This window comes from Cinclus cinclus, chromosome 11, assembly GCF_963662255.1.
Source record: "Cinclus cinclus chromosome 11, bCinCin1.1, whole genome shotgun sequence".
Lineage (NCBI taxonomy): Eukaryota > Metazoa > Chordata > Aves > Passeriformes > Cinclidae > Cinclus > Cinclus cinclus.
In genome coordinates, this window is record NC_085056.1 from 115,842 (window position 1) to 128,105 (window position 12,264).

The 12,264-nt window shown below is 42.0% G+C and overlaps 2 protein-coding genes across 3 annotated transcripts; one reads left to right on the forward strand and one right to left on the reverse strand.

Annotated features, from left to right (window-relative positions):
- Nucleotides 1-15: 15 nt before the first annotated feature.
- Nucleotides 16-7,232, reverse strand: KARS1 (lysyl-tRNA synthetase 1). Of its 2 annotated transcripts, none has more exons than XM_062499713.1 (14): nt 7,145-7,232; nt 6,316-6,460; nt 5,943-6,108; nt 5,477-5,570; nt 5,026-5,212; nt 4,660-4,785; nt 3,899-4,018; nt 3,525-3,687; nt 3,255-3,428; nt 2,423-2,508; nt 1,633-1,718; nt 1,192-1,318; nt 455-598; nt 16-200 (listed from the first exon to the last, which is right to left on the reverse strand). In XM_062499713.1, the coding sequence occupies exons 1-14, from the start codon at nt 7,204-7,206 to the stop codon at nt 123-125; spliced, it is 1,758 nt and encodes a 585-aa protein (XP_062355697.1). In that variant the 5' UTR covers nt 7,207-7,232; the 3' UTR covers nt 16-122. The 2 variants fall into 2 exon arrangements, with proteins under 2 accessions (XP_062355697.1, XP_062355696.1); XM_062499712.1 differs by lacking the exon at nt 7,145-7,232 and adding an exon at nt 6,943-7,064.
- A 20-nt stretch (nt 7,233-7,252) lies between these two features.
- On the forward strand, nt 7,253-11,096 carry TERF2IP (TERF2 interacting protein). The gene is made up of 3 exons (XM_062499716.1): nt 7,253-7,745; nt 7,853-7,929; nt 8,535-11,096. Exons 1-3 carry the CDS (start codon nt 7,253-7,255, stop codon nt 8,973-8,975), a joined length of 1,011 nt encoding a protein of 336 aa, XP_062355700.1. The 3' UTR covers nt 8,976-11,096.
- Nucleotides 11,097-12,264: the final 1,168 nt, after the last annotated feature.

A 12,264-nucleotide genomic window follows, 5' to 3' on the forward strand; every position in this document is an offset into this window, starting at 1 on the left:
CGACTCAGAGACGGGTGCAGAGAAAGCTCTTTATTGAAAGTATGCACCACTCCAAAGCTCAAGCGGAGGTGCCCTCGCCGCGCTCGGGCTTCTCGCAGAGGTTCCCGCGGCGGTCTGGAGCCTCACACAGAGGTGCCCTCGGCGGGCTGCCCCTCCTTCTTGCTATCCTCCGGTTTCATGGCGGGGAAGAGAAGCACCTCCTGCAAACAGAGAGCGTCAGCGGCCGCGCCGACCTGCACCACCACCTCCCGCGCGCAAGTCTCGCGAGAGCTGCCCTAGCCCTGGCTCCGCTGCTCAGCCGCGGGCCTCACGGCGCTGAGAAAGAGCACCAAGGAGCTTTTCCCAGGTGGGATTCTGCGTCTTCAAAAATCTCACACAGCTCCATTGTAAGGCACTGGTTTGGTCGAAGAGATGGGCAGCCTTGCTGAATCCCATTCCCACCACTTATGCTTACCTTGATGTTATTGGAATCTGTAAGGAACATGGTTAAGCGATCAATTCCCATGCCCCAGCCAGCTGTAGGAGGAAGACCGTACTCCAGTGCGGTGCAGAAGTTTTCATCAATAAACATGGCTTCATCATCACCTGCAGCTTTTGCCTAAATGAGGAAATTAACAGTAAAATGTGAGGTTTTAATTAATTAATTCTTACTGAATATTTTGAAATTTACTATCAAGTTAGTTACTTGAGGTAAATTTATTTTCCTGTTTTTGACAGCTGTTTTAACCTCTCAGGCACTGTGAAGCCATTAGGAAGAATATGAAGATCAGGAACTCTATTTCTGCAGACCACATCAGTCACGTGGCCAAGCATGCATTCATGGATGTGTATACCAAATTAATAACAAAATGAGTTTCAGTCACTCCTTTTGGAGGCTTACATAGAGAAATCTAGTATTATAAACCTGCAAGCCTAATAGTTCCCAATGTGCACTTCTGTCCTGTGAGTCTAAAATGTTAGTACTAAATATTAGTACCTAATCAACAGCAGTGTTTGACATTGTTTACCTTAAAGACCAAGGTTCCTATAAAAAGAATTTATTTTAATGACAGGCTTTCACTTGAGTGAGAAACACTCATCCCAAGTAGTAACAACTCTTTTCAATAGTAGGTAGTAACCACAGATTTGGGACAGACATAGGAAGTACTCTTTGCTTACATGCCTGTATTCACTGTCAGCAAGAAACCATACCTTAGCCTGATCCTCAAAAAGCTGACGCTGTCGGAAAGGATCATTAAGTTCTGTGTATGCATTGCACACTTCCTTCTTCATAACAAAGAGTTCAAAGCGTTCTGTTAGGCCCGGAAGAGAGCGATGCCTATGTGAAGTAAACAAAATACATGTACCTTAAAATAATCATACTTACAGAAGCAAACAGCACATACATTACTTTATAGGCATTGCTCACACTTAGCACTAACAGCTGTCAAAATTTCCAAGTACTAAGCATCGACACATGTCTTCTGGATGATAGGTTTCACAGCTCAGGAACATAATGTCTATCTTGGTTTGTGTTAGAATTCCCAAACTGGTACACAACATCAAAATCTCTGTTTTCACATATGTTAACTTTTTTTTTTTTTAATGAAGTGAAGATTTGAGTTACACACTGACCATGTGTCATACTCTTACCATTTGGCAAGCGGGCTCATGACCTGTGGGTGATCACAGATGAATGTAGGGTTGATACAGGTGACTTCCAGGAATTCACCAACTAACTGGGAAAACAAAAGCCAAACAATGTAGGGTTAATACAAGTGGCTTCCAGGAATTCACAAACTAACTGGGAAAACAAAAGTGAAACGATTATGCAGTGTACAATTATGCACTTTCCTAGCACTGCCTTCACCAAGCACCCTAATTTCCTCACTTTTGCTACTGAAGAAGGTACCAAAAATCTGAAGAGTTTCCGAAGTATTTCTGGTTATGGTAACATCTTCATCAACAGAGAGTGCATCCTCGTAAGGAGAAATGACACAGCAAAAGCTGTATAATAATTCAATTTGCACATTATACTAAGGGCCAACAGGAAAAGCATCAAAAGAACAGCTATCAGACAATATTTGGGTACAAAGGAATATATACAGCTGATAAAACTATATGGTATTCCTATACTTTTGGTCAGCTACATACAGATGCACATGTCACAGACAAAACTGACCTAAGATAAAGAGAGACCAGTTATCCAACTAAAACCCCCTAGTGCTCAAGTTAAGTAGATATAAGTAAAATACATTTTGGTGTAGGCAACATGAAAGAAGATTTTAACACAGCAAGTTTTCTCACTGTAATACAACAAAAGCTAAAGTGCATTGCAGAATGCTTTTCCTGGTGCAGCTAAACCTTTTATTCTAAGAGACTTCTGTTGATAGAGAGAGATTTTCAAATACATTAATATTATAAAAATAGCACCTTTACTTACTTTGTCAAGTAGCCTGGCTGTTGTCCTGGGAGGCGGACATTCAACATTTCTCGCCGCACAAAGGTTATCAAAGAACCTGCGAGTTTCTGGAATTGCAGACAAAAATTAGAACAGGCATCCCAACAACCATTTTTTGTTCTTACCAGATCCTTCAACATTTCTTAGAATTACTTGTAAGATCTCAGTGGTTGACATAATGGAAAATATGAGCTTAAATGTCAATCTACTGAAACAGTGTTTGGCTTTAATTGTTTAAAGTAAAATAGCAGTTATTTTATACTTCAGAAATTTGACAACAGTTAAGCATGCACCATGTAACTGCTGGACATTATTATTTGGGGGCTGGGGGGAGAGAAGAGCTAACTGGGGGAAAGAACAATCACTATAAGTTATATGAACTTGTTTCCTTTTGTCTCTCAATTCCAGGAATAAAATAGCACATAATCACATTTTGAAGAAAGCCTCAAATAATAATACACCCAAGCTACAATTATGGGCGTGGAAACTCAATTGCACAAGAGAGAAGAAATAGAAAGCAAAAAGCTGGATCTCTTCAACAGATCAAGAACTCCCTACATCAAGCCTCTTGAGTATGTCCTTTCACATATACTCAACAAAGAAAGAGGCAAAAGAGTCAGATCCTGCCAAAGATGGCAAGGAATGAAGGCTTCTTTCTGCACTCAGGTAAACCAACATAACCAGAGGAAAGGAATCCCATCTGTTAGTACTACTTCAAAAAAAGCAGCTGACAGACTGCAGCCTGAGAGTTTGCAAACTTTTGGCCACTTTCTGTTAAGGAAGAATTAAAGGACATTCACACTCAGCATCTAACCTTCAGTTTCAAAACACTCAGTTGACGGAAACTTCACTCCTAGGACCTTTTCCAGATCATGCACCATGCTAATTCGCCGGAAGGGAGGAGTAAAATCTATCTCATAAGCCTGTCCATCTTGACCATCTGGATGGTAAGTGATCTTGTAACTCCCAGTAATGTGTTTCACCATCCCTACAAAAGGAATGTGATGTTTAGAAGAGTATAACCTACGTAATAACCAAGTCTTCCAGAGATTTATTCATTTTTTAATACTATTGCATACTTCACCTGAAAGCAACTTCTCTGTAATTTCCATTAAGTCATGGTAGTCTGCATAAGCCATATAAAATTCACAAGTTGTGAACTCAGGGTTGTGAGTCAAATCTATTCCTTCATTCCGGAACTGACGCCCAATTTCATACACTCTGTCCAAACCACCAACCACCAACATCTAAACAAAATTAAATTCTAGTAAATACACTTTCTAAAAAAAAAAAAAAAGTAAGAGAGCCCAAACACATGCAACTGCAACACAAACTTACAAATCTCATTCATTAGACAAGTGCACCTTTCTTCAAAAATAATCCTCATTTTAGCTACATTTGCTTTTTTTAATACAGTTTGAAGAATACAGGCTTAGCCATGAGAGGTTTGCATTTCACCTTATGGTAAAGTTCTGGAGCAATTCTCATATATAAATTCATATCCAGTTCATTGTGGTATGTGATAAATGGTTTTGCCACAGCGCCGCCTGGAATTACATTCATCATAGGAGTTTCAACCTGTAACAGCAAAAAAAAAAAATTCCTGTTTTCATGAAATCTATTTCCAAACCAGAAATGCCTAAATCAAACAAACCAACCAACCAAAACACCTAGTTTTGATGAAAAATCTGTATTTCACTTATTGTTCAATACTGCAGTGTATGAAAGCAATTCTGAATGAAAGTGCACTGAACAAAACTGCACTTTTTTCATGCAGTCAGTAATAATAACAAATTACTTCATTCTTCTGCTGCTCTGAAGAGTCACTCATACTTACTACAAATGTGAACCTGCTGGGTTCATGTTATCAAAACCAGGAATAGTGCTGTGGCATTATCACAAAATCCTCTCTCTATACTGCAGAAAATTAAATTCAGCAAAGCTAAGTGCATTTTCCTGTAGCTAGGTAGTAGTTTGGAGAATTACCTTGATAAAAGGTTCCCAAGCCATAAACTCACCAACTGATGAATAATCTTAATTTTACAAAGACGGGAAAGGAATTGCTCCCATTACATTAAGCTGATAAACACACCCTGCCAAGGCAATTATTGTCAGTTCTGTAAGAACTTTGTATACAAGCCTGAATATGAAACATCCTTGAAGCTAAGAAGTTGTAAACACATTCAGTATGCAGCGAGAAGCAAACACTCATGCCTTACCTCAAGAAAGCCCAACTCATCTAGGAAGCTACGAAGGTAAGTTATGATCTTTGCACGGGTTATAAATTTCTGCCTCACATAATCATTAAGAATTAAATCCAAGTATCTCTGACGATATCTGGTTTCCTGAAAAGAACACATATCTTTAGAACAAGCTAGATAAAATGTCATGCCAAAAGAAAAAATACCAAAACAAAACTAATATTCCTTTGTTGACTGATGGTAACAAACACCATCTATTCAGACCTGTCGCATTCTTGTCTGTGATAAGGGTGTTGGAACTAAATTACTTTGAAGGTCCCTTCCAACCCAAACCTTTCTATGATCTGTCAAACTGCCTCCAAGACTGACAGGTATGACAAATACCTTATCTTTGAGGCCAAAATGAAGATGAGGCAACATGTGCAAGCATGGAGACAAGAGAGTGATTTCATAAGGAATAATACTCAGTTCCCCTTTCCTTGTTTTCCCAGGATTCCCCTCTACACCAATAATGTCTCCACGACGCAGCTTGCTGTTAACATGGAAATAGTCTTCCTCAGATTTGTAGAGGCTGTAATTGAAAAACAAATGTAAGCATGTTTGTTTAAAATTCAGTAGTCCAAACTGTCCTCAAGTGTCTCACACAACAAAATCCATTTAAATATATACATATATAAAAAAGTTATTGTAACAGGAAGTCAACTACAACATCTGAAGCCGAACATTACTTGACTGCCTAATCCAAACCACAGATGAAACAGAATACACAGATACAGATATCTAGACCCCAGAATGCAGTGCAGTTTCGAATGCTACTGGGAATACCTCTGCTTACCTGGAATTTGCCATGACCTGCAACTTGACTCCTTCACCACGAAGATCATAGAAAATCAGTTTCCCTCCAGCAGCACGCTTTGCATGGATTCGACCTAAATAACAAAGTACGCTAGACATCAGGAAAAGAGTCCCTTGCACAAAGGATACAGGTGCAAAAGCCACAGTACTATCACTTAGAATCATCAGCTCTGAACTATTAACTAACCGTCAAAGAGAAGCAGTTAAGTCTCAAAATGAAAACTAGTGCAAAGAAGACTGTAAAGTCCTGGAACCCCTGCTACAATCTGATTTTATAGTTGCAAGGGATGTTCCACAGGTCCACTCAATTGAAGGGTGTGTCCTGAATAGTTGAACAGTGCTACAAGGCTTCATGACTAAGAGATCAGCAAAACTCAAAAAAGACCAACCCATCAATAAAAGCAGCTAAGACTTGGCATTTTTCTGTATCTCAGATAAACTTTTACCTGCCACTCTCACTGTAATGTTTGTCAGGTGATCTCCTGGCTGCAGGTGACTGTACTTGTCTATAAAATCTGAGAGAGATAAGTCAACATGGAACTTGTGGGGATAGGGATCTTCACTGGAGCCCTTAAGCTGTCGGACTGCATGGCTACGGATCTTGTAGTATTGCTGTCACCAGAAATAAACAAAATCAAGTTATTTTATTAGAATCTGAAAATATTCAATACGTGAATTAAAATGCAGCTGCCCTAATGTAGCAAGATACATCTCTCCCCTTTTAACAATTTAATTACCCATGAATAAAATAAAACAACTAATGCAAGTCAGTAAGATTTATTCACAGAATATCTAATAAACACGGGACCAGATGCTCACATTTGGATCCAAGCTCTCTTCATCAGTACCAACATTATCCTCAGAAGTCAAGGAAGGCTTATTTGAATGCTTTTCACTTTGCTCTTTCTGCTTTGCTTCCTTTTCAGCTGTTTTTCGCTCAGCCTTTAAACGTCTCTTCAGCTCACTGCAAAAGAGAAGGAAACCGGATGCAGCAAGTACTCGAATACTTCTACAGGGAAAAAACTGCCAGGATTCTGCCAAAATTTAACTGTACAAATAACCCTGTCACTTCTCTTACTCTTCTCAATAGCCAAAATGATTCTTAAACATGTTTAAATAGTCTCTACTTTGAACTCCTTCAGTTCATCCCCTATGATACAAAGAGAAAGTGAAAGTGAAATTAAAGATAGTTTAGACAGACCTTGATGGCGCGCGCCTACATGCTCAAGGTCTTGACGCACTCCATTTTATCCGTAAGAGCCTATTAGCCCTAGGCAGCATAACTGAAAGAAGGCAAACTCCCTCCTTAGTAACGTAGGTTCCCGATGCCACCTTCGCGATCCAGTCTATTCCCCCACGACCCTCGGGCTCCCGCCGCGCTCCTGACCCCGCCTTCCACGACTCCGTAACGAAAGAAGCGGGCCAAGGCGGGCGCAAAGCACCGACCTGCTTCGGTCATGAAGTGCCTGCTGCCATCGGAGCGCGGGCGCGGCCCTCCAGAACCAGCTGCGGAGCCGCGCAGCGCCAGGGCTCAGCATGGCGCTTCGACGGGAGCCTTGACGGAAACACGCACCGGGTCAGCTGGATACGCTTCACCTTCACCTCCCCGGCCCGGCCCAACCCAACCTGACCACCCGCCCACCCTCACTTTTTGCTGAGGTGCGACTCGATCTCCGCCGCGTTGCACTCGCGCGCCGCCGCCGCCGCCATCTCCCTGCCACCGCCCTTCCGCCCTCACACGCCTGCGCACGCGGTGATGGCGGCGGGCGGAGCTGGGACGGCGATGGCGGGCGGCCAGGCTCGGCCAGTGCGGTCTCGATCGCTGTTCCTGTGGGATGACGGGCGTCCTATGCGATTCTACCTGCGGCCCGGCCTGGCCAAGCTGCGCCTGGCGCCCCTAGTGCTGGCGGGCGGCGGGCGGCTGTGCCGCGTGCAGGAGCCGGGGGCCGTGCTCCTGGCGCAGCTCGGCGAAGCGGCTCCCGATGGCGCCGTCTCAACCGAGTACGTGACGGAGTGCGTGGAGCGCAACCAGCGGCTGCCGCTGGAGCCCTTCCTGCTGGCCCCCCGCGGCCGCCTGGCCTTCACAGAGGAAGAGGATGCTGCGCTGCTCCGGGCGGTGCGCGGCCAGGGCACGGTGCGGGTGAGCGGCCGTGCTCTGTGGGTAGAGCTGGAGCGGAGCGGCCTGACGCGGCACAGCTGGCATGCCATGCGTGATCGCTACCTCCGGCACCTGCGGCCGCGGCTCTGGGGTAAGCGGGGACCGCAGCGGCGGGGCAGGGCTGTGAGAGAGCGCGGTGGCGGCGGCGAGCGCGGGCCCCGCTGAGGCCCGGCAGACGATGCCCGCGTGTTTTCGCAGAGCCCCCGCCGACGGAGGATCCCACGCAGATCAAGGGTCTGTTCGCGGCAGCTAATCGGGAGTTCGAAAGCACGGAGGTGAGCGACCGGTGCCAACCTGGGGAACCGCAGCCGCCACGGCGCGCAGTGCCTGAGGCAGGCCTTCCCCGGTGTCATAGATGGCACAGTAGAAACTCACGATTAGCACGAAATGAGTTTGCACCGCGATATCCCTTCTGCTGTGGCTAAACTGGAGCTTCCTGTGAGCTGTCATCTACGTGGTTTGCCATAAATGGTTCCTCACTGGTTCATTTTTTCTTGATTCCCTACCCAAGTTAACATGAGGAGGTTTATGTGATGGGAGGCGGGGTGGGGTGGGTTATCACGTTAAAAGCTGTATTGGCAAACGGAAATCATCCTTTCACGTCAGGCAAAAAACATTCCTGCCGTTGCATCAACACTTTTGCCTTTTATACTTAGTTTGTTCAAATTTTTCTTATAGTTCATGCATTGCTGTGATCATGTGCAGCCTCATTAACAGATATGGTTTTGCTTCAGTTACTAACTTTTACTATGCCTGGTAATTACTGATATATAATACATATTTTAATATACTGTAGAGTCAGAGTAAAACCTGGTTGGTTGCAGTAGTAAAAGATTTCCCAGAAAATACCATGTCTAACTGCTGATTCCACTTCTCTTAGTCAGAAAGTGACTCTTCAGATGTTGCAGAACTTTCTACACAAGATGGAGTGGGAAGATCCCCAGGAGAAACAGCATCTGATCTGAAAACTGGGCCAGAGGTCTCTGCTTTCCCTGACATTCAGTTACAAAGGCAAGAAAGACCAAAACACACTTGTTCTTCTTCCAGTGTGGTGGGACAGGTCGTAAAAACTATGGAGCACTTCATGGAGAAGTTTGCTGTGGACCTCTTCACTGTTACACAGGCCTTTCTGAAAAACAGCGGTGATGTGGAGGCTACTTCATACTTTCTGCAGACAGGGCAGCGCTCAGATGGGTACCCTGTATGGAGCAGAGAGGATGATTTAGAATTGCAAAAGGAGGATGAACGTGTCAGAAATAAATTGATAGCCAAATTTGGAGCTGAAAATGTAGATAAGCGGATAGCGTTTAGAGAGCATTAACAAGAGGACATTACTGATCTAGTACAGTTGCATGAATCTAATAGTCATTTCAGAAACACAATGGAAAATTTGGTCAAAGTTCTGAAGTTTCAGAAATGCTTTAAAGTATTTTTTTCATATTAAAAGGCATATTTTGCATCTTTACAGATCTAAGAGATGCAGCTGCTTTAATCCAAACAAAGTAGCACTTGTACCAGGCCGTATATTCTAGTTGGGAAAAGTACACCACCTCTCAGGGCTATAAGTAATAGTTGAAGTAGGAAATGAAAGTTAGGAGACAATGATCAGAGGTTATGTATCTCTCACCAAAGTTGTGTTTGACAAAGAACACCATTGCTAGGATACAGTCATGATCTGAAAAACTCAGTACTTCTAGCGTGAAATTGTGCTCTGGTCCCTTATTTTGGTATTATTTAAACTGAGTCCTAAAAATCTGGAATTAATTATTTTTCTGAAATAAAATAGGCTGGTAAAGGCGAAGATTTTTTTTTTTTTAAACCTCTCTAAAGAGTTAACATTTTGGGGTTTTAGCATATTGCACTGTGGCACTCAGAAAATGAAGGTGAATTGGGAAATGGCTGATATTAAGCCAAATTAAAATTATACTGAAAATAAAAACTATATAATGAGACTGCTGTTTCAGGAAACCACTGCAACACCTACTGATTATTTGAGGAGTTAATCAATATAGCCAAATAAATGCTGAAACAGCACTATGCAGTGTTTCACTGGACTGAAAAAGTGAGAATTATTTGACATAGTCATGCTATTCAGACTTTGAACAGTTTTTTGAGATTCGTGTGGAAGCCAGACAAGCACTTAATGAGAGAGTGGACAACAACATAGTAAATAAAGTAATAATTTATTTTTTTAAAATTAGAAATGTTGCCAGCTTCGTTTGATATCCAAGATTGCTGATGACCAGGTTCAGAATAGCAGACCTGTCACCTCTCGCAGCTGAAAACTCCCCTTCTAGCTTGGGCTGTGTACACATCTCAGCAGCACCATAGTGTTGCAATGGTCTTGTTTAGCAAAACTGCTCTAGAATTCAAAGTGAGGTAGAACATATTAAATAACTGCAATATGAAATTGTCAGATTTGCTCTTATCTTTCTCTAATTCTAAGTGACATTTGAAGAGTGAGTTTGTCTTACTGAGGCAGTTAGTCTGAGGTGCAGTGAAAACTTCTGAGTCCACATACCGTGTTTTTGCCTTTGTAGAGCCATATGGACACATTGTCTAGTGCTGAGAATCTTTCCATGTGTGCTTTGTGCACTCTGTAGATGTAGGAACTAAGACATAAAGACCACAGTTTACTCAAGGTTGCCCTCTTTCATCTGTTATGAACTCCTGAAAGGCACTGCTTATCCACAAATTCACTTGCTTGTGCATGCATGTACGTCTAGGTCTCCTTTACCAGGTTAAAACCTGGAGGACCCAGAGATGACACCATATTGTATGGTTCTACTATTGGTTCTGTCTGTTCCCATGATAAAAATCCTCATTTTCTGTGCTTTGTCTTACCTACAACACAGTTATGCTCCTTTCAACATGCTAGAGACAGTTTGGTTTTCCATATTCATATCAGGTTTCTGCACTGTCACAAAAGGTCAGGAAGGTTCTTTTTGTAGCCAAAGAAGTTTCTTTCTAGTATTGCCTGGAGCAGCAATATTTATATACCTGGAAAAGTGAGCAAAGTGGAAATGCACATACAAGAACTTTGAGTTAAAGACAATTCTACAGCCAGAAATTCTGGGTCTGCAAACTATCATCTAGAATTTGGGTATTTCCTATTTGCTTCCTTTCAGAGTTAGCCAGCATTCATCAAAATCAATTGATTTCTGTGCTTTCATGACAAGAGTTACCAGTGAAAAACTGATTGTACGCACCAGTTTGAAGAGCAACAGACAGGAATACTACAGACTCAGTTTCTAAATTTCCTTTTGACTTCTCCATCTTAACATTTACATCTTACATTTTATACATTGGTATAAAAACAGAGTTTGCTCTTCTAAACTTATGCAACATAAACTTAATGTTTGCTTCTAAACAGACTTCTGTGGTCTTTGCACATTCCAAAGGATGTAGCCATAGTTTTACATGTCATCGTCAACATCTTGACATTTTTTGGGGGGGGGGGGGGGGGGGGGGTTTGCTGAGTTTTCTTTTTTGTCCTCCAAAAATATTTTAAGTTATCTTTGCTTGCTTTAAAAGAACTTTACATTTTTGTATGACCAGACTGGCAGTAGATTTTGATGTTTCCAGAAAAAGAGAGAAAATCTTGCAAATTGTGGTATTGAGAAAATATACCTAAAGGACTGTAATAAAGATATACTGAAAACAATCCTGCATTTTCTCTGATTAAGCTTAGGAAGCAGAAGTGAAAGTAATTTTCAAAACAGTACATTGGGGAAATGCATTATATGTTACTTTTATGTCATTATTTTGCTGACTGGAAACACTGTGAAGGTTTTTTATTCAGGTATAAACACTTGATACACAGAATTGATTACGTCCACTGAAAACAAGGATTCATAATAAAACTTAAGCCACTCAAGCTGACATTGGTTAATGTAGAGATAATTAGCAGTGTACTGAAAATAATCTATTTTTGCTCAGAAACCAGTTTCCTGGCACTTAAAGGAGGGAGCTCTTTACTATAGCTTCAGTAAGAATGGACTTTTAGCTGCCTTTAGCTGAGTATGTTAAGGTCTATTGTAAAGGGTTACAGTTGCACTGGCACAGTGCAACTCCCACTTCTGTATGTCAGCTTGCCTGCCCTAAATTTGCATAAACACAAAATGTGTAAAGGAAGTAAAATGTGTAAAGGAAGATAGCTGTTTTCAGTGTACTTAGTACCATGATGCCAGTGCTGCCTGCTCAGCATGGATTTTGTCCTTCAACAAGATCCTAGAACTAAGACTATCGTTCCCATAATACTATATCCTGCCCTTTTCAGAGCCTAGGGGATTAGCTCTAGGAATACAGACACCCATATTACTAAGGTAGTGAGTATTCTGTAGACACATGTTAAAGGGCCTCTGCAGCTTACACGTGAAAGAGGATGTTCAGAAATGGGTATCTGTAGGCATTTCACTCCTCCCCAAATCTGATAGCAAGTTTTTCTCCTTGTCTTCTGGAACACTTAAAACCAGCTGAAAACAATTCTGTTGTTCAGGTTTTAACTATATATTCCCATTGGAGGTAGGAGAATGGCATAGTCCATTAAACATATTTTTTGTGCTCTGAGACAAGAAATAACTCTCACCAAATATTTCAATAAGATAACT

What these genes read in the sequence shown, in the direction of transcription:
- TERF2IP (XM_062499716.1), top strand. Translation starts at nt 7,253, where the DNA reads ATGGCGGCGGGCGGAGCTGGGACGGCGATGGCGGGCGGCCAGGCTCGG. An exon ending in CCTGCGGCCGCGGCTCTGGG is followed by an intron (nt 7,746 to 7,852) that starts GTAAGCGGGGAC and finishes GTGTTTTCGCAG; the next exon opens with AGCCCCCGCCGACGGAGGAT. An exon ending in GGGAGTTCGAAAGCACGGAG is followed by an intron (nt 7,930 to 8,534) that starts GTGAGCGACCGG and finishes CACTTCTCTTAG; the next exon opens with TCAGAAAGTGACTCTTCAGA.
- KARS1 (XM_062499712.1), bottom strand. Translation starts at nt 7,034, where the DNA reads ATGCTGAGCCCTGGCGCTGCGCGGCTCCGCAGCTGGTTCTGGAGGGCC. An exon ending in CATTACAGTGAGAGTGGCAG is followed by an intron (nt 5,571 to 5,942) that starts GTAAAAGTTTAT and finishes TTTGTTATTTAG; the next exon opens with GTCGAATCCATGCAAAGCGT. An exon ending in ATTTTGGCCTCAAAGATAAG is followed by an intron (nt 4,786 to 5,025) that starts GTATTTGTCATA and finishes TGTTCTTTTCAG; the next exon opens with GAAACCAGATATCGTCAGAG.